This window comes from Macrobrachium rosenbergii, chromosome 38 (assembly GCF_040412425.1).
Source record: "Macrobrachium rosenbergii isolate ZJJX-2024 chromosome 38, ASM4041242v1, whole genome shotgun sequence".
Lineage (NCBI taxonomy): Eukaryota > Metazoa > Arthropoda > Malacostraca > Decapoda > Palaemonidae > Macrobrachium > Macrobrachium rosenbergii.
Window position 1 is genome coordinate 186005 of NC_089778.1, and position 22014 is coordinate 208018.

At 38.6% G+C, this 22014-nt stretch overlaps 1 protein-coding gene and 1 long non-coding RNA gene across 2 annotated transcripts in view; one reads left to right on the plus strand and one right to left on the minus strand.

Annotated features, from left to right (window-relative positions):
* The window catches only part of LOC136825549 (uncharacterized), a 51531-nt gene extending 50975 nt beyond the window's left edge, over positions 1 to 556 (minus strand). The window contains exon 1 of the long non-coding RNA XR_010849370.1: positions 308 to 556. This is a non-coding gene — a long non-coding RNA (uncharacterized lncRNA). The remainder of the gene's footprint in view (positions 1 to 307) is intronic.
* Positions 557 to 5243: 4687 nt separating this feature from the next.
* Positions 5244 to 14323, plus strand: LOC136825550 (uncharacterized). The gene is made up of 4 exons (XM_067082136.1): positions 5244 to 5372; positions 6368 to 6505; positions 7641 to 7830; positions 14107 to 14323. Exons 2-4 carry the CDS (start codon positions 6407 to 6409, stop codon positions 14142 to 14144), a joined length of 327 nt encoding a protein of 108 aa, XP_066938237.1. The 5' UTR covers positions 5244 to 5372; positions 6368 to 6406; the 3' UTR covers positions 14145 to 14323.
* The last annotated feature ends 7691 nt before the right edge of the window (positions 14324 to 22014 follow it).

The following is a 22014-nucleotide window of genomic DNA, read 5'->3' on the forward strand; positions in this document are numbered from 1 at the left end:
GGGTTAAAATCAAGATAAAATCATGAAATATAACATCACCAGACGAACTCAATAGAGCCGTCGAAACAGCCCCAAGCTGCTTTACAGGAACACTGCAGGACAACTCCGACAGAGTCGAAACGACAACCATCTCGTCCTCAAGCACAGTGCTGACGTCCTCCTCCAGTACCGACGACCGCGACAGAGCCGACATGGCAACCATCTCGTCCTCCAAGAAACGTACTGACGTCCTCCTCCATCTACGACGACCATGACAGAGCCGACACGGCAACCATCTCGTCCTCAAGAAACTCTCTGCTGCTACGACCTGACTCGCAAAGTCGCAGGTACGGATACCTGCTGCTGCCCTGGACCATCGGTCGTTCTGCCCTCCAGAACCTGGCTCGTTGCTGCTACGAACCTGACTTGTTGCTGCTACGAACCTGACTTGTTGCTGCTACGAACCTGACTGACGAAGTCTGACGCCATCCATCAGACGTCAACTCGCCAGCAAGAAAAACAAAGAAAACAAAGGAGGCAACAATCCACCAAGGGAACAATCGGCAAGCGATTGTTCCTAACAATATATATATATATATATATATATATATATATATATATATATATATATTATAAGAAATTAACGTAATTTATTCAGTCTTGCAGGGCCTTTTTAACGTATGCTTTGCTTGTTTAATGCAGTTTCTTTTGCCTTTCTCTCTGAAAGCTGGATTTTGGGTCTTTTACCTTCCCTCAAGGGTTGTTATTGTTTTATATATTGGTACTCCACCCATGAAGTTTGTTTCTTGCTTTTCATGTTTGTGATGGTGATTCGGCCATTCGTCGTCTGTGCCACGTCGTATTTGTCCCTCTCCCGGAGCTGTCGAGGGGGCCTTGTGGCATTATCTCAGGAGTTCTGTTCTCGGCTCCGTCATAGAACGACCAGTGTGCTATAATTTTTGGCAGTCTACGGCAGTTTACCTTTTGGGTAGAGGATACTTCTTGTTGCACACCTGCATCGTGTTGCGTCACTTGTGAGTGACTTTGTGTGCTCGTGCCCTTAGTTTGAAGCTGGAGTGCTTGGGGCCTGCTGTTGCTGGAGGCTTGGACTCGGTGCCTCACCGTGTTTATCTACCCGTTTTCTTCATTATTTGGAGGAGAGCTCCTCAGCATTTGCTCTCGTGAACGGCCCATTGTGCGAGCCTAAGATACGCTCTGTATTCTCCTGCCTCTGCCCTTACAGTACACTGCGCCCTTGGAGTCGTGAGGAGGCCCTCCACTGGCGAAGAAGAGTAAGCCCACTTTATTATTATCATATATCTGTTATCGTCATTAGTTTCTCCGTGCGTCGGAGCAGCATCCCCTTTATCTTTTGTAAGGATGTCAGTTGTACGCCTACAGTGTGCCAGCGTCGGCTTTCATCTGCAAGGACTACCATATTTAGCCTTAGTGTTTGTTAGGCGTTGTGAAACCAAAATATTTTGGATCCTTGTTAATACTTTGCTAATGTATGTATTTCATACAAGGTATTAATTGAATATTGTATATATATATATATATATATATATATATATATATATATATATATATATATATATATATATATATAGGTTAAGGTTTCCTTTCCCCCCCCTGGATCTCCTACTATCGTATGCTAGGGAAAGAGTGTTTTGCTTACTTCCACTGTTTACTTTCTCTTATTTCTTAGCATGGTAGTTAGGTAGGCGATTGAGGAAGTGATTGATTTGTTGTTGTGTGTGCGTGCTGTTTTTTTCTCCCCATTATTCAGTTTTCAGAGGATTCTTTTTCTATGTGTTTTTGTAATAAATTATTGTTAAATTAGTTTGTGGCTTTGTGTATCCTCTCTGAGATTGTGCTCTTTGAGTGTTGGTTTGTCAGGGATCATACCCGTTTTGTGGTACTGATCTGAAATACAGGTCAAAAAGAACCTTAAAAACTTCAGACCATCTTGAAGTTCCTAACAATATATATATATATATATATATATATATATATATATATATATATATATATATATATATATATATATATATATATATATATATATATATATATATAAATTTATATGAACTTGATTACTTACTCAATCCGCTAATCTCCCAAAGCTGTCCCTTAAGTGTCCCAGCTCTTCATCTAAGAAATCGGGGATGAGAACCCTATAGGCCCTGATAGCCAACACTGCCACCATATTTCTGTCCTGTGCCTGCAGAACATAAGTCTGTGTGAATTGGTATGTGTCTACTTTCTGTGTACCTGAAGTTTTACATTTTGCCCTTCCTTCATGACTAATACATCCAGCAATGGAGAGTCTCCCTCTTTCTCTTCTTCTCATGTGAACTCGATGTGTTCTTTAGTCTGTTTGTGTTTTCAACAGCACCCACTAAGAAGACAGGTGGGTCAGACAAGTGAGCCATGACCCATGATTGACAGGTTGTAAAACAAGCACGCTTAAATATTGGGTACTACTGTGAATATATATATATATATATATATATATATATATATATATATATATATATATATATATATATATATATATATACATATATATATTATATATACTATATACATAGAGGCTACTTGAGGACAAATTTCCTTTCATTTATTGAAAGTCTGAGGCATTTTGAGTCACCTCCATTGCAGTTGACGTCAATATATTATTTGAAACAATAGAAATATAGAGTTATTCTTACTCTCGCCATCGACAGAAAAATGAACTTACAGTTGTGACAAGTGAGGCTCTATTTTTTAACTCAATAACTGACACCAACAAATAATGAGGTTACTGGTAGACTGCCTCTCAAAGCAGAAGAAAACAAAGCTGGAACAACTAATAAAACAAGGACGCAAAGAGGATGGTCAAATGTTCTGTCCTAGACTCTCACAGCCAGCAGTGGGCCCTGCCCGCGATCAGCCCCTGTGACGTCCTTGTCTTCTGGCTGGCCGACCTGTCTTAGTGGAACAGAGTAGAATATAGAATTTAGGCCAGAGGCCAAGCGCTGGGACATAGCTATGGGGTCATTCAGCGCTAGGAGGTTTGAAAGGTGTATATACCAGGAGGAAAACCTCCCAGTTGCAATAGGAAACAATATATTGTTAGGACAGGGTTGAGGAAAGTCAGATGGAAGAAAAAACATACGAAAGCAGACGCAGTCACGGAATGAAAGAGGTTGTAGCTAGGGGTCTAAGGAAGGGACGCTGCAAAGACCCTGAAGTAATTCCTACAGTGCACCACGTGAGGTGCACTGACGTCACTACCCCACTATGGAGGACCTGTCTTACTGGGCCCAGGTATTCACTAACTGACCCACCTCTTTTTTTCGTTTGAAACCACTCCAGGAAAATACGTGAACTAAGATTGGTGTTACTCTGGGTTCGAGTCTTTCGTCGATCTTGCATGACGCCCTTAACGAGATCCCCTCTGCTTCGTCTGTCCAAACGCAGCTTGCGATACCCACACGCCCTGTAGAGCCTAGGGGGGCACATCCAATTGTGTTGATCCAGCCACCGATGGCTTGTGCGACAATGTAGACGACAGCCTTTGTGACCCCGGCTGCACTTGCTGCTTATTAATACGTAAGTTGATCGTCATCATTATTATTATTATTTTTTTTTCTTTGGTCTATCACAGTCATCCTATTGGACTTGGTGGTTTTTATAGCGTGGGGTTCCGGGTTGCATCCTGCCTCCTTAGGAGTCCATCACTTTTCTCACTATGCGCAGTGCTTCTAGTAGCACACTCTCCTGCATGAGTCCTAGGGCTACTCCGGCATCTGGTTTTTCCAGGTTCCTTTTCAGGGATCTTGGGATCGTGCCTACAGTAGTGTTCCTATGATTATGGGTGCAATTTCCACTGGCATATCCCTTATCCTTCTTATTTCGATTTTCGGGTCTGGATACTTATCAGGTTTTGCTCTTTCTTTCTCATCTAGTCTAGTGTCCCACGGTATTGCCACATCAATGAGTGATACTTTCTTCTTGATTTTGTCAATTATTATTATTATTATTATTATTATTATTATTATTATTATTATTATTATTATTATTATTATTATTATTATGATATTCAGAAGATGAAGACCCCTATTCATATGGAACAAGCTCATCACAGGGGCCATTGACTTGAAATTCAACCTTCATAAGAATATTAATGTTCATTTGGAAGAAGTAACAGAAGGTGATGGGAAATATAGATAGAAGAGATCTCGCTTATTGAAACAGAAATTATAGATAAATAGATTAATAAATAGATAAAAAATGTACTAAAATGCAAGAAGAATAGCATTAGGGTAGTAATGCATCTCATCATCGCTTGAACTTCTGAAGTTGCCGTTGTACGACGCCCTCGGTGGGGAGAGTGTTCCACAGCCCTTCAACGGTGTGAGGAGGAGTAAAGGACCTCTGGAAGGGAAGGCAAGGGAAGGAAGGGACACTTCTAGAGCACTGCCTATTATTGATCTATTGTACAATGGTCAGCTTATTCATTCGGACTTGCTCTTTATTGACTTGACTGATATAATATAATCTTCGTGCTGTCCAGTAGGACGAGGACAGTTTAGTGAAACAGATTTATTAAGTGTCCGGAAACATTTTTCTGTTGATTGATTTAAAGGTGTGTTCATCCTATCACGCAATGTCAGTTTTTGTTTGGACAGACAATTAAAATGGAAATGACAATCGTTCTTGATGGATCCAGATTCCGGTAGGAAATTTAATTTCCAAATCTTTTGTTGATGATGAAATGTTGTTCTGTTTTCTAAAAGACACAGCCCAAGATTCTCGTGTGAGATGAGGAGGAATGGAATATGGAATTTCGGTCAAAGGCCCAACGCTGGGACCTATGAGGTCATTCAGTGCTGAAAGGGAATTGAGAGTAGAAAGGTTTGAAAGGTTAAGTAGTAACAGGAGGAGGAGGAGGAAAACCTCAAAGCAGTTGAAGAAAAAGAAGAAGAAGAGGCACTATGAAGCAGTTGCTAGGAGAAGGTGGAAAGTAAGCAGAGAGAAAGAAAGAAAGAAAGAAAGAAAGAAAGAAAGAAAGAAAGAAAGAAAGAAAGAAAGAAAGAAAGGGAGAGATTGTGAAGGGAGCGGAGGTACAGTAGAAAGAATGACAGGGATTGCAGCAGCTAGGGCATTAAGGAAGGAGTTTTTAAGTAGTGCCAACAGTGCGCCGCATGAGGTGCACTGACGGCGCTACTACCCCCCGTGCTGGGTTCAACACTTACAGGAGAACGTATCAATATCATTTTCAGCATGCACGCAAACTGCCGAATGCACGGGATATGGAGGCTCTTGCAGTAAGAAACTGGATGGATGTTCCGGCACTTCCTATGATGCAGGGTGCGTAGCTTCAACTTGCACTTGCTGCATTGCTAGTAAGTGGCTTTCCTTACTTAACCAGTGCTTCAAAAATTGTTGTCCTTTGGGTTCACGATTTTTCTTCCTTATTTTTCAAAAAGACTAAAATCATTGATTGATTAATATTCTCGCTAATCCAGAAATATGTTTCCTAAGCCTAAATTCGACAAGCTGCTTCAAGGCAACGGATTTTCTCCTCTCCATTGGAGGGTTTCAGCTTGGCTCTTTCTTCGTCTAGAATCATTTTTGCTACAATTGGAAATGGATGTGTGAAGCAGTCTGAAATGCCGGATGTCACGAACAAACTTTGCCTTCCTTCTTTCATAACAATTGAGATTCTTTCTCTTAACACAGACACACACACACACACACGCATGATATATATATATATATATATATATATATATATATATATATATATATATATATATATATATATATATATATATATATATATGTATAATGATCGTATGTATGTATGCATAAAGATAAAAGACCCATAAAAACACCGCTTCTAAGCTGCAACCATATATTTAGGATATTTACTAGTAAAAGGTTTTAGAAGTGAACAGGGCCACAGAAGGGGAAGAGTCCGAGACAGAAGGTAGCGACGTAGAAATAGTGTTTTCCTGATGGGCCTTTTATCTTCATGTTATACTGTTGGATTGCAGTAAAAGACATTCATATGTATTCATGTATATGTGGACATTGACATATAACATATAATTTAAATTCGTTTTGTTTCCTTTGTGTATGCCTGTATCATCTGATATCGATTCTTTTTAATAATTGATATCTCTTCTTTGTGTATTTCCTCTTACCTCCTCCTCCTCGTTCTCCTCCTCCTCCTCCTCCTCCTGTGACTTGTTCTTCCTAATGAGCACACTACTGTTGGGAGGGAAGCTTCAAGAATTGCAAGTCAGTGAGTGAGCCCTTTGTGGGCTTGCTCCACATGAATAGGGCTCTTTTTCTGAATACGACTACTATTAATAATAATTCATCATCTTTTCAGATACTTCTACTTGCGTCACACTACCTGCCTGTGGAGGTGATGGAGGGGAATGCATTGCTCCTTCTCAAGCAAGCAGCTGCACAGGTGTTCTCGATGCAAATGGCTGCCTTGGAGACAGCTGCTCCTGTTGCAAGGGAGGTGAGTGAATCCTCTTCAGTGGTAAGATTAGATCTCAAAGTCTACTGAGGAATGTTTTCCTTTTACTCCCTTCTACTGCCAGACTTTGGAATTCTCTTCCTGCTTCTGTTTTTCCTGACTCTTAGAACATTTAATTGTTTTTTCCTTCCGTTCCCATTCCTGTTTTCTTTTGGTCTGGGCTAGAATAGGATACCAGATTGCTCATCACCCCAGCCTCACCCCCACATATATGCATATATATGGTATATATATATATATATATATATATATATATATATATATATATATATATATATATATATATATATATATATATATATAGATAGAAGTATAGATAGATAGATAGATAGATACAAACAAACAAACAAATAAACACACACAAACAAACAAACACACACACACACACACACACACACACACACACATATATATATATATATATATATATATATATATATATATATATATATATATATATATATATATGTGTGTGTGTGTGTACATCAATGAATAATATAAGCTTGGGTGTGACTGCTTGTTTCAGATGTAGTTATGACTTGACCATCAGTAATTTGTAGTGTGAGATCTGCTCTTCATTCTGTGATGTAAAAGCCTCACGTTCATTATTCATATGATGATGACAGTTCCAGAGGTGCTCTGTTCCTCACACCGCTGGACTGACTTTGGAACCGTCTCCTTCCCTACTGAGGATGTCATGCGACTGGAACTTCTTCAGAAGTTGAAGGGAAGATGCAATGCATTACTACCCTAATACTGTTCTCCTTGCATTTTGATACGGTTTTATCTATTCATTAATTTATTAATCTATTTTTTCCTTTTAATAAGTGAGATCTCTTCTTTCTATATTTTCCTTTACCTTCACTTACGTCTTAATGAGCACCTTAATAATATTCTTTGGAAGCTTCTTGGGTTTCAAGTCAGTGGTCCCTTTGGTTGGCTTGTTCCATATGAATAGGGTTCTTCTTCATCTTCTGAATAATAATAATAATAATAATAATAGTAATAATAATAATAATAATAATAATAATAATAATAATAATAATAATAATAATAATAATAATAATAATAATAATAATAATAATAAGAAACATTGCTTTTTCGTCGACGACCAAAGGTTGCGATGAGACGACCAAGTGCACTGCTGCTGGAGGCTACTGCTTCCGAAAAGACGGTCCCCACGTGTGGCCAGGGAAGGTCTTCAAATTCTGTGGTCATGGGAACTGTCTCTGTTGCGTGGATCCCCACGGGCACGGCAACGGCAATGGGAACGGGAACGGGAATGGGAACGGGAACGGTCCGTAATGGTAAGACTTTCATTTTCTTGATTTTTTGTCATGAGAAGAACCTCTGTGATTGAAGAGAGATTGTTTAACCACAGCACCAAACATTCTGTTGCTGTTCATAGTGTGAGTGCAGAGGATTTGATCTCTTTATCTGTTTACTAATTTTTTTTCTTTTTTATTAAGTGGGATCTCTGCTTTCTGTACTTCCCTTTACTTCCTCTTACTTCTTCCTAATGAACACCACAATACTCTTTGGAAGCTTCAATTTCAAGTCAGTGGCCTCTGTGGTGGGTTTGTTCCATATCAATAGGTTTCATCTTCTGAGTAATGACAGTGATAATTTTATGCTTTCTCAGTCTTGACTGGACTTCGAATTGTCTTCTTCTGAAGCTGGTGTGCAGGACGGAAGGTCTGAGTGCTCAGCATCTGTCTCTTAAGGGTAGTTCACCTTTGGTTTCAGTGCTGTGCATCCTGAACATTTCACAGAGTAGAATATTATTAGTATCATTATTCAGAAGATGAACCCTAGTCATATGGAACAAGCCCACCACAGGGGCCATTGACTTCAAATTCAAGCTTCCAGAGAATTTGTTGTTCATTAGGAAGAAGTAAGGGAAGGAGAACTTATTCTATTCACGGTGATCTTCAGGCGGGTGCCAGGTTTGTCTGTCTGTCTTGACTAGAAACGTTGTTTGTTCTTTTTTTATAAGTTATATTTTAACAGAGATCTTTTACTTGCACATTTGATCCCTGATCCCCTTTTCCTGCTGAGAGCAGCTAGATTTGCTGAACAGCAGCACAAATATGCAATGAATGTGTCTCGCTGTCGAATTTTTCAGTTCCGGAGGTCTTTTATTCCTCACACCATTGGACTGTGGAACAGCCTCCCTAGGGATGTCGTGCAATTAGAACTGCGAAAGTTAAAGCGAAGATGCAGTGAATTATCGCCCTAATGCTATATCCTTGCATTTCAATGCATTTTTCTGTCTATTTTTTAATCTATTTTTTTTTAACAAGTGACATTCCTTCTTCCTGATTTCCCTTTACCTTCTCTTACTTCCTAATGAACACCACATTCTTTAGAAGCTGAAGCTTGAATTTCAAGTCAATGGGGCTTTTGGTGGGCTTGTTCCATATGAATAGGGTTCACCTTGTGAACAATAATAGAGAATCTCTGTCTATTTTGATTGAGGCTGAAAACGCAACATCTCCACTCTAATCGCCGTAGCAGTGATCGTCATGGGTACGTTCTTTCTAATACTCTTTCTCTCCTCATTGCGAATGGTTCTTTCCAATACTCTTTCACTCCTCTTTGCGAATGGTTCTTTCCAATACTCTTTCACTCCTCTTTGCGAATGGTTCTTTCCACTATTCTTTCACTCCTCTTTGCGAATGGTTCTTTCCAATACTCTTTCACTCCTCTTTGCGAATGGTTCTTTCCAATACTCTTTCACTCCTCTTTGCGAATGGTTCTTTCCAATACTCTTTCACTCCTCTTTGCGAATGGTTCTTTCCAATATTCTTTCACTCCTCTTTCGAATGGTTCTTTCCAATACTCTTTCACTCCTCTTTGCGAATGGTTCTTTCCAATACTCTTTCACTCCTCTTTAATGGTTCTTTCCAATACTCTTTCACTCCTCTTTGCGAATGGTTCTTTCCAATACTCTTTCACTCCTCTTTGCAGAATGGTTCTTTCCAATACTCTTTCACTCCTCTTTGCGAATGGTTCTTTCCAATACTCTTTCACTCCTCTTTGCGAATGGTTCTTTCCAATACTCTTTCACTCCTCTTTGCGAATGGTTCTTTCCAATACTCTTTCACTCCTCTTTGCGAATGGTTCTTTCCAATATTCTTTCACTCCTCTTTGCGAATGGTTCTTTCCAATACTCTTTCACTCCTCTTTGCGAATGGTTCTTTCCAATATTCTTTCACTCCTCTTTGCGAATGGTTCTTTCCAATACTCTTTCACTCCTCTTTGCGAATGGTTCTTTCCAATATTCTTTCACTCCTCTTTGCGAATGGTTCTTTCCAATACTCTTTCACTCCTCTTTGCGAATGGTTCTTTCCAATACTCTTTCACTCCTCTTTGCGAATGGTTCTTTCCAATACTCTTTCACTCCTCGAATGGTTCTTTCCAGTACTCTTTCACTCCTCTTTGCGAATGGTTCTTTCCAATATTCTTTCACTCCTCCGAATGGTTCTTTCCAGTACTCTTTCACTCCTCTTTGCGAATGGTTCTTTCCAGTACTCTTTCACTCCTCTTTGCGAATGGTTCTTTCCAGTACTCTTTCACTCCTCTTTGCGAATGGTTCTTTCCAGTACTCTTTCACTCCTCTTTGCGAATGGTTCTTTCCAATACTCTTTCACTCCTCTTTGCGAATGGTTCTTTCCAATACTCTTTCACTCCTCTTTGCGAATGGTTCTTTCCAATACTCTTTCACTCCTCTTTGCGAATGGTTCTTTCCAATACTCTTTCACTCCTCTTTGCGAATGGTTCTTTCCAGTACTCTTTCACTCCTCTTTTGCGAATGGTTCTTTCCAGTACTCTTTCACTCCTCTTTGCGAATGGTTCTTTCCAGTACTCTTTCACTCCTCTTTGCGAATGGTTCTTTCCAGTACTCTTTCACTCCTCTTTGCGAATGGTTCTTTCCAGTACTCTTTCACTCCTCTTTGCGAATGGTTCTTTCCAATATTCTTTCACTCCTCTTTGCGAATGGTTCTTTCCAATATTCTTTCACTCCTCTTTGCGAATGGTTCTCTCCAATACTCTTTCACTCCTCTTTGCGAATGGTTCTTTCCAATACTCTTTCACTCCTCTTTGCGAATGGTTCTTTCCAATATTCTTTCACTCCTCTTTGCGAATGGTTCTTTCCAGTACTCTTTCACTCCTCTTTGCGAATGGTTCTTTCCAGTACTCTTTCACTCCTCTTTGCGAATGGTTCTTTCCAGTACTCTTTCACTCCTCTTTGCGAATGGTTCTTTCCAGTACTCTTTCACTCCTCTTTCGAATGGTTCTTTCCAATACTCTTTCACTCCTCTTTGCGAATGGTTCTTTCCAATACTCTTTCACTCCTCTTTGCGAATGGTTCTTTCCAATACTCTTTCACTCCTCTTTGCGAATGGTTCTTTCCAGTACTCTTTCACTCCTCTTTGCAGAATGGTTCTTTCCAATACTCTTTCACTCCTCTTTTTGAATGGTTCTTTCCAATACTCTTTCACTCCTCTTTCCGAATGGTTCTTTCCAGTACTCTTTCACTCCTCTTTGCGAATGGTTCTTTCCAGTACTCTTTCACTCCTCTTTGCGAATGGTTCTTTCCAGTACTCTTTCACTCCTCTTTGCGAATGGTTCTTTTCAGTACTCTTTCACTCCTCTTTGCGAATGGTTCTTTCCAGTACTCTTTCACTCCTCTTTGCGAATGGTTCTTTCCAATACTCTTTCACTCCTCTTTGCGAATGGTTCTTTCCAGTACTCTTTCACTCCTCTTTGCGAATGGTTCTTTCCAGTACTCTTTCACTCCTCTTTGCGAATGGTTCTTTCCAATACTCTTTCACTCCTCTTTGCGAATGGTTCTTTCCAATACTCTTTCACTCCTCTTTGCGAATGGTTCTTTCCAGTACTCTTTCACTCCTCTTTGCGAATGGTTCTTTCCAGTACTCTTTCACTCCTCTTTGCGAATGGTTCTTTCCAATACTCCTTCACTCCTCTTTGCGAATGGTTCTTTCCAATATTCTTTCACTCCTCTTTGCGAATGGTTCTTTCCAGTACTCTTTCACTCCTCTTTGCGAATGGTTCTTTCCAATACTCTTTCACTCCTCTTTGCGAATGGTTCTTTCCAGTACTCTTTCACTCCTCTTTGCGAATGGTTCTTTCCAATACTCTTTCATTTCTCTTTGCGAATGGTTCTTTCCAATATTCTTTCACTCCTCTTTGCGAATGGTTCTTTCCAATACTCTTTCACTCCTCTTTGCGAATGGTTCTTTCCAATACTCTTTCACTCCTCTTTGCGAATGGTTCTTTCCAATATTCTTTCACTCCTCTTTGCGAATGGTTCTTTCCAGTACTCTTTCACTCCTCTTTGCGAATGGTTCTTTCCAATACTCTTTCACTCCTCTTTGCGAATGGTTCTTTCCAATACTCTTTCACTCCTCTTTGCGAATGGTTCTTTCCAGTACTCTTTCACTCCTCTTTGCGAATGGTTCTTTCCAATACTCTTTCACTCCTCTTTGCGAATGGTTCTTTCCAGTACTCTTTCACTCCTCTTTGTGAATGGTTCTTTCCAGTACTCTTTCATTTCTCTTTGCGAATGGTTCTTTCCAATATTCTTTCACTCCTCTTTGCGAATGGTTCTTTCCAATATTCTTTCACTCCTCTTTGCGAATGGTTCTCTCCAATACTCTTTCACTCCTCTTTGCGAATGGTTCTTTCCAATACTCTTTCACTCCTCTTTGCGAATGGTTCTTTCCAATATTCTTTCACTCCTCTTTGCGAATGGTTCTTTCCAATATTCTTTCACTCCTCTTTGCGAATGGTTCTTTCCAGTACTCTTTCACTCCTCTTTTGAATGGTTCTTTCCAATATTCTTTCACTCCTCTTTGCGAATGGTTCTTTCCAATACTCTTTCACTCCTCTTTGCGAATGGTTCTTTCCAGTACTCTTTCACTCCTCTTTGCGAATGGTTCTTTCCAGTACTCTTTCACTCCTCTTTGCGAATGGTTCTTTCCAATACTCTTTCACTCCTCTTTGCGAATGGTTCTTTCCAATACTCTTTCATTTCTCTTTGCGAATGGTTCTTTCCAATATTCTTTCACTCCTCTTTGCGAATTGTTCTTTCCAATACTCTTTCACTCCTCTTTTGCGAATGGTTCTTTCCAATACTCTTTCACTCTCTTTTGCGAATGGTTCTTTCCAATACTCTTTCACTCCTCTTTGCGAATGGTTCTTTCCAATACTCTTTCACTCCTCTTTGCGAATGGTTCTTTCCAATACTCTTTCACTCCTCTTTGCGAATGGTTCTTTCCAATATTCTTTCACTCCTCTTTGCGAATGGTTCTTTCCAATACTCTTTCACTCCTCTTTGCGAATGGTTCTTTCCAATACTCTTTCACTCCTCTTTGCGAATGGTTTTCCCAATCTTCTACTTCTGTTCATACATTTCCCTGGTGATTTAACCCTTCTCACTTCTTTCCTTCTTCTGTCAACCGCACTTGGCTTTGCCTTGCCTTCTCCTAATTCATGAATTTGAATCTGGATCCTGAGTGCAAATTCAAGTGTTGACATAGATGGCAAAGTTCAGGGTCAACGAGACAACCTTGAAATCAATTTTCCCTGACCCTCTAATACTAGACCTTGATTTTTCGATCCAGTCATTAAAGCTTTATCCTTTTGTCCCTCTTCTCAGTAGCATTTCATGAAAGGTAGTTCATCTGATCACTGGTCTTGCCTCAAGTCGTGTCTAGGCTTTATTTTCCTTCGTCACCTCCTCTTTAGGAAATACTTTCCCTTGTTGCATCTTCTACAGCTCCTGCTTTCTTTCGCCACTTCTTCTGAAGGTCCTAGTGGCCTTGTCACCTCTCCTCTAGGTCCTACTTGCTATCTTGCGTCAGTCACCCTTTCTCTAAATCTTGCCCTCCTTTGTTGCGGAGTGGCCTTATTTTCATTTTTCTGAAGGGAATCTTATTGGCAGCATCCATTCCCTTGAGACTCCTCATGAGAAGATGTCCCTCTTCTCAGAAGTTGATGTTCTCGACTCGACAAACCACCACCGCACACTTTTACTGGGTGGAAATAAACAATACTTGGTTTGCATGGGGGTTTGGGGAATTTCTTTCTCTCATCTGCCTCTTGGAATTTATTACTGCTTCTGATTTTCCCTACCCTTAGCCTTCTATCTTTCCATCGCCACTTCCTCCAGGTTTAACTCCCACTCCTTATCCCTCCCCTTCATTCTGCTCTATTCATTAGGCCTTGAAATGCTGTATTCAGGTGGTCATGGGACCTTTTCTTCTCAGGGCTATTCATTCATTCAAGATTATCTCTTGGGTCGTTACCATTTGCTTTTGACGTAGGTAGGTCATTGGTATTGTTGTTATTGCTATTCTTTTTAATCTCGTTTTTCCTCTTTTTGGCTGATTTTGATCAGACTTGATAGGTAAGTGTCATCATACAAAATCCTTCTAAGAGTTTAATCAGAGCAGAATACACCAGTGATGAATGATGCCCGTTTTTAAGAATACTACCTCAGTTTTTCTTGTTCTTTGACGTCATGTTTCTGAAGCCTTTGATCTTATCTTTTTCAGGAGAGGCTTCAGGATTTTCAAACCTACCTTCAAACTAAAGTGGCCAACCTTTGCAATCAGAAGAATGAGAACTGGCGTTGTCCCCTGCTAGACTGAGACCCATTAAGATTCCTAATTTGATTGAAAACATTCTTTTCATCATAATCATAAATTTAAGACTTTTGTTATTTCTGAAATATGTTTTATGATTATTCTGCAAATAAATTAAGCATGCAAAGTAACTCCTTGTGATTTCATCCCTATTCTTATACTTGAAGTAACTGTTCCAAAAGGCATCTCTTTACAGCTTCATTCATACTAGTTTTGACATCATTTGGTGTAGCTCTGTGTACATGAGAATACGAAGAAGGCTCTCAATTACTTTAGTGGCAGAGAAATTTGTACAATTTTCTTTGTGTATCTAATCCGAACTCAAGGACTGTCCTGACTGAAACCAGTCCGGTTGCAAAAGAGAAGTGATCTGGAAACTCTTTCTAAGATATTTTTCCACCATTACAGAGCATTTTATGTATCCAGAGTTCTTGATGCAATGCTTGTGTGAAAGCACTGATAGAAGTCGAAAGAAAAATAAGACCTACGGCACCAATGGTGATGAACATAATGATATATCTTATTCAGTGTCAGGCGTTCAAGTACTTCATCTAGATCACAGTGTTAACAATCGTTTGTCGATTGTTCCATCCAAGATTGTTGCCAACCTTTATTTGTGTTTTTTCGTGCTGGTGAGTTGACGTCTGTTGGAGCGCTTGACAGCGTCAGTCAGGTTTGTAACAGCAACATGTCAGGTTCGTAACAGCAACCAGTCAGGTTTGCAACGAGTCAGGTTGAGGGTAGCAGCAAGCCAGTTGATGGCAGCTGCAGGTATCCGTACCCAGAGTCAGATCCTGGCAGCAGAGCAGTGGAGAGTTTTTGAGGACGAGATGGTTGCCGTGTCGGCTCATGGTCGTCGTAAAAAGGACGTGGTACGTTTCTTGGAGGACGAGATGGTTGCCGTGTCGGCTCTGTCTGGTCGTCGGTACTGGAGGAGGACGTCAGCACGGTGCGTGAAATGATGGTTGTCGTTTCGACTCTGTCGGAGTTGTCCTGCAGTGTTCCTTTGAGCTGCCAGTTTATGTATTTAGTTCTACTGCCTGGGTATTGTTTATATGTTTTTGAATGGCTTATTTGTTGCTTTCGTAATGTTTACTGTTTTGGTTTTATATGTAGATTTTCCTGACTCTGTTTAATGCCTATTGCGTTGGTCATTTGTAATGTCTGTTGAGCTGCTCATCCTTATGATGCTTTTGGTCATTTATGATATGTTCATTTATGTACTGACTCTTAATTTATTTTATTGCTTTGATCATTTATTGTTCTGAATTTATGTAATGTAATTATTGTGCTGGTCAACTAATGTTTATTATGCTTGACTCATTTGTTTTACTGACCAGTTAATTGTTGCTGCTCCTTTAAGTGATTAATTCACTTGTTATAACTCATTTAATTGTTTATTCTAAATTGAACCAATTGTCTCACTGTAAATATGTACTGTAAAAATTTATTGTAAATAAATTAATTTTTAACTAACTTTTTTGTTTTGTTCTGCTCCTCCCTCCTTTGTTTGTCACCCATCTCGTCAGTCATTACAGCCCAATTGCTTGTTTATTTTAAAGAACCTGTCGATCTCGAGAGGCGAGATCATAACACACAGTATTATCTTGAGTCAAGAACATCCAAGATCCGAACCAACCATTGTATATACTTAAAGAACTACCATAGTGTAAACGGGCATCTACCAAGTGCCCTAGGTTGAGATATTATTGGTCCAATGGTTGATGGAAATCCAGATCAACATTGTCTGGATTCCCTTCAACCTGAGCAACTAAAACAGAGGACTAATGCTGATGCCAGACAGAAAAAATGGCACGATGGAAGAAATGTGTTCCTAGATCTGACAAATGAAATCATTAGTTATTATTTTTATTGTTTGATTCCCTGTTTTTACAACTGGCTACAGGTTGATGCTTTCGAGCAAAGAAATGTTTGTGGACTCTCCCAATTCCCTTCCTTGCCTTCCTGGGCCTTTAACTCTGGCTGGCCCTGCCCCCTCATAGATAGGCCGACCCTGTTCTGCGCCTTCATAACTCGATTCAGTCAACCCACTGAGCCGGGGGTTGGTTGGTTGCTCTCTCACGACACCCTCCCTTGCCCTACACACCATGCACAAAGAACCAGCCCTGGACTAACTTCATTGTATTTCATCCTGCTCCCCGGGCCGTCGGCAGCGGCCCAGGAGGACATCCCGTCCGTCTACCTGGGTCGGCAAAGGTTCCCGGGATCACATGAGCACCCGGGCCCGGCTGCCAGCACTCTATATGCTATACTTAAAGAACTACCAGCAATAAGAATATTATTATTATTATCATCTATGATATGCAGGAACAGTAACATTACACATTGTTATTGCTATTATTACATTCGTTGATGTTCGCTGACGTTTTAACATTATTATTATTATTATTATTATTATTAATTTGGCAGCAGACCCTCTTTTAAACAGGTTCTATTGAATATTATTGCTGCTTCAGCTGCATTGATTTTGTAGAAGACTTTTTCTATTTTCCTTATTGGGACTTCTCTTCAGTGGAGGTGCGTGCTAACAGCTCGCCTATATTTGTCATTTCATGGGGAAAAGTCAAAATCTGGATTCTGCTTCTTTATATATTCTATACAGTTAGTTATATACAATTGTTGCCGCGACGCGTTTCGACAGACTCTTCTGTCATTCTCCAGCGGGAGCTAGTAGAGGACTGGCAGATTGCATAGGTCCTTCTGAATTTATACACGGCTTCAGCGGGGGTCATGGATGGCGAATTCTGATTGGTTGCAGTCAGCGAACTTCAAGCCAAATTTCTGAGGCGAAGCTCGATCCTGACAGATCTTCGCAACCTGGGAATGTCATTCATTCCGGCGTTCCCATTGGCCTGCCGTTGCGTGATGTCATGCCGGCTGACATCATCGGTAGTTTGGCTGCTATTGGGCTGCGGATGAATGATGCGAGCTTCGCCGCAGAAATTTGGCTTGAAGTTCGCTGACTGCAACCAATCAGAATTCGCCATCCATGACCCCCCGCTGAAGCCCGTGTATAAATTCAGAAGGACCTATGCAATCTGCCAGTCCTCTACTAGCTCCCGCTGAGAATGACAGAAGAGTCTGTCGAAACGCGTCGCGGCAACAATTGTATAGAACCAACTGTATAGAATATATAAAGAAGCAGAATCCAGATTTTGACTTTTCCCCCATGAAATGACAAATATAGGCGAGCTGTTAGCACGCACCTCCACTGAAGAGAAGTCCGCAATAAGGAAAATAGAAAAAGTCTTCTACAAAATCAATGCAGCTGAAGCAGCAATAATATTCAATAGAACCTATTATTATTATTATTATTATTATTATTATTATTATTATTATTATTATTATTATTATTATTATTATTATATTATTATTATTATTATTATTATTATTATTATTATTATTATTATTATTATTATTATTTCCACCTTTCATTATTCTCGCGTTCGCCGACGTTTGAATATAATATGAAATAAATATGACGTTTTGTTTTAAATAACCAACTTTTTCGTAAGTCAACGAAACCTGGCACGCAGCGACCGTAGGCTTTTTCATTTACAGCATTAAACATATTACGAGTATATGTGCAGTATTTACCGTAGGAGCCTCGATGGCTCAGTCGGTTACAGCAGCAGCTTCGGACTTCGTAGAGGTCTGTGGCGCGGGTTCAAATCCGCAGCCGACTGATCAGAGAGGCAGACACTTTGCTATCCGTGTAGACATCCCGGGATTATATATGTAATCAACGGATAGGTTTGCTTAAAAAGCAAATGGGTGTTACAGACTAAATACACACACAAAACAAAGCCACTACAACACCTTCTAAAAACATAACAAACATCTCACGTCTCGAACTCTCGCCCTACCCACGCAACAACTTCTCGCGGGTAGGGCGTTGGGTCGGGTATGATACATGAAACATACGCTACCGTGGTCTAAGCGATGTCAGGCAGGGCAGCCGATCGAGACTACAGGTCTACCCCAAAGCCAAATCAAAAGTCCTTCAAAAGAAGGCATCGTGCTTACCCCATACAAAAATGGGAATAAAAGCACGTTAAAAGAAGAAGAAGATGTGCAGTATTTACTGTATATATATATATATATATATATATATATATATATATATATATATATATATATATATATATATATATATATATATATATATATATATATATATATATATATATATATATATATATATATATATATATATATATATATATATATATATATATATATATATATATATATATATATATATATATATATATATATATATATATATATATATATATATATATATTGTTACGCTCTACTTCTAATACTCTTAAATTATTAGTTAGAGAAACGTAAATATTTAGATTACCCAAGGCAATTATTCAAACACTGATCAAATTAATAAAAATATTATTTAATATTTAATTTAGTATTATAAAAATCAAATAAATATATATATAGTGAAATCACTGGATACTTATGCAATACTAAGTATTAACACTCTTCACACAAAGAAATACATAAGACAATAAATTCATAATAACGAGTAAATACTGAAATACACAGCACTCACTTAATACAGAGTAAACACTTCATAATGCTAAGTCACGTACATATAAGAAAAATACAAGAGAATCAATACTTTACCCATACTATTAATATAACTTTTCACTTTACATCCTTTCGTAATATTAGTTAGTATAATTCACAACTTGTCAATACAATTCCAGGAGACACACTGGTATACGAGACTATATATAAACTTTTAAAGGATCAAAACATCAGAACTTTACTCTTTTTAGAAAACAAGGAGGAAAAATACAATAACATTACACTCCCCAATCAAACCTACACTGCCATCTATTGGATGACCTCGCATCTCATACGAAAACAAATACAAATAAGTCAAGTTATAACATATCTTTAAAATCATCATTATAACCAATGAGGATAAACAAAAATTACAATTCATAATATAACAAAGACAAATTCTTACAATTTTACATAACAGGATGCCTGGATAAAAATCTGCACGCAAATTATCCGTTCCTTGATGTGATTCACATGTAGATCATAGTCTTGCAAGGATAACCACCATCTCATTAGTCTCTTATTCTTAGTCTTCATTTTCTGCAAGAACGTAAGTGGCTGATGATCAGTATATGTTCAATAGTGTATGGGGACGAATGAAGATTTATCAAACTTCTCCAAAGCCAAAAGTAGGCTAATTATATTTCTATTGTAGAGTAGTTAAGCTGATGGGGTTTAAACTTTTATGAGCTGTACATCACTGGATGTAGTATGAAGTCTTTGCTTCTCTGCAGAAGAACTGCTCCTACTCCAATCTCACTGGCATCTACTTCGAGGATAAACGGACTTCCAAAATCAGGATATTTGAGAACTGGGCTTGAGACTAACAAAGTCTTAGCCTTGTCGAATGCCTCCTGGCACTCTGAGGTCCACTGGAACTTTTTCTTGCTGCTTGTCAGATCAGTCAATGGAAAGACAAGTTCCGAGAAATTTTACAGAATCTTCTGTAATGACCATCCCTAAGAAGCGTTGAACTTCCTTCCGACAGGTAGGTTCCTTCACAGTTAAGATGGCATTCACCTTGGCATTAAATCGACTTCTCCACTCCCGACAACATATCCGAGATACTGAATTCGGGCATAACCAAAGTCACTCTTCGCCAAATTCAGTGTGAGGTTTGCTGCTTCCAACCGAGCGAATACCTTCCTTAACGTCTCTAGGTGGCTATCCCAAGTATCTGTAAAAACAATAATGTCGTCCAAATATACTGCAACATTGGATAAATCCTTCAAAACATCATTCATGAGCCTTTGAAATATAGCTGTAGCATTCTTTAATCCAAAAGGTAACACCTTGTATTGAAAAAGTCCATAGGTGTTACAAACGCATTTGGGTTTTGTGGATTCTGACAATGGTAGTTGATAGTAACCTTTAAGAAGATCTATACGAGATATAAATTTTGATGAGCTTACCAAGTCAATAAGATCGTCAATTCTGGGTAACGGATAGCAGTCAGAAACAGTAAGTTGGTTTACCTGACGATAATCTATTTATATGTACCATCTGGTTTTCCTACTAGTACACATGGAGATTTGGACTATGGCTGACTTTGGCCAAACCATGTTCTGCAAGAAATCTAATGATGGTCTTCTTGTATGGAGAACTCGATACGGAGCGCTCTTAACTGGAACTGAGCCGATCTTAAGCTGTATTTCAACTTCCACAAGACTTGTTTGTGTTGGTATGTCTCCACAAATCGCTGGGAAAGATTCCAACAACCTTTCTATATCCTGCAATTGAAGAGAGGGTAAATGATGCAATTTAGATTTCAGATGGTTGATAGTGTCAGAATTGGATAATCAACATCTGTTTTTATAAGATGGTCATCAGATACTTGATCAGAAGACTAGTCAACAATGAAAAGGACTTTAATATCTAGACAATATATATATATATATATATATATATATATATATATATATATATATATATATATATATATATATATATATATATATATATATATATATATATTATATATATATATATATATATATATATATATATATATATATATATATATATATATATATATATATATATATAAATATATATATATATATATATATATATATATATATATATATATATATATATATATATATATATATATATATATATATATATATATATATATATATATATATATATATATATATATATATATATATATATATATATATATATATATATTGTTATGGGCCCACGCCCATCAAATATACACAAGTCTCTTAAAATACAAATAAAGTCACTAATGACCAAGTCCACAATAGGTGGAATGGCCGCAACAGAGTGTACAGAGATGGAATCAAGGAGGATAAAGTAAAACCGAAAATAAAACCTTAATATTTAATACAAACTTTTAGAAAGAAATGACCACTGAGCCTCTTATAAAATACATTAAATAAACACAAAAATCAACCACACACTGAAAACATCGAATAACAAACACACTTACACCAAATTAAGACAGACTATGCAATTACACTTTAAAGAGAGGGCCCTGAAAGTAATAGAATGTTGAAAAGTCAGAATAACCTAACTTATTACATACTAAACAATTATAAAAAAAAAACTGCTTCCCTTAAGTGAGCTCAAAACAGTAGTAGAGGCAAACGCAGCCTTCAAATCACGGGTCGAGAGGAATAATATATATTCTGAGACCTTACCAAATGTAAGAGAGGTCCCCTTGGCTAATAACTAAACCAAGGGCGTAGACTGGAGAAATAATCACTTTTACGTCGCAAGACGATCAACGGACATGGCTGTCCGACAGGTAATCACACCTTACCAGTTGGCAGAGAGGTCCCCTTGGCAGTATGACTGGACCAAGGGCGCAGCCTGAAGAATAAATCAATCTCCCAAAGGAGAACAGCAGCAGCAGCTGAAGAAAGACAGGTTTAGTAATCCAGCGTTAATCCAAAAATCAGGCAGGCCTTCACAATGTTAATGGTCCAGAAAACAACTCTCTCAGTCCTCGAGAGACAGCGCCGAATACAGCTCCGGATGAGAAGCCAAAACCACACGTGAAAAATAAAACAAGCTCATTGTAATTAAAACTATACAACAAGTCAGAAATGTTGGGGAGGAGGAAACAGGGTCATTACGTTCCAAAAGAATAATTACTGCCAAAGTGGCTTATTCAAAACAAATAAATGTATGTTAAATTTAACACATACTGACACCTCCTCACCCAACAAAAAAAAT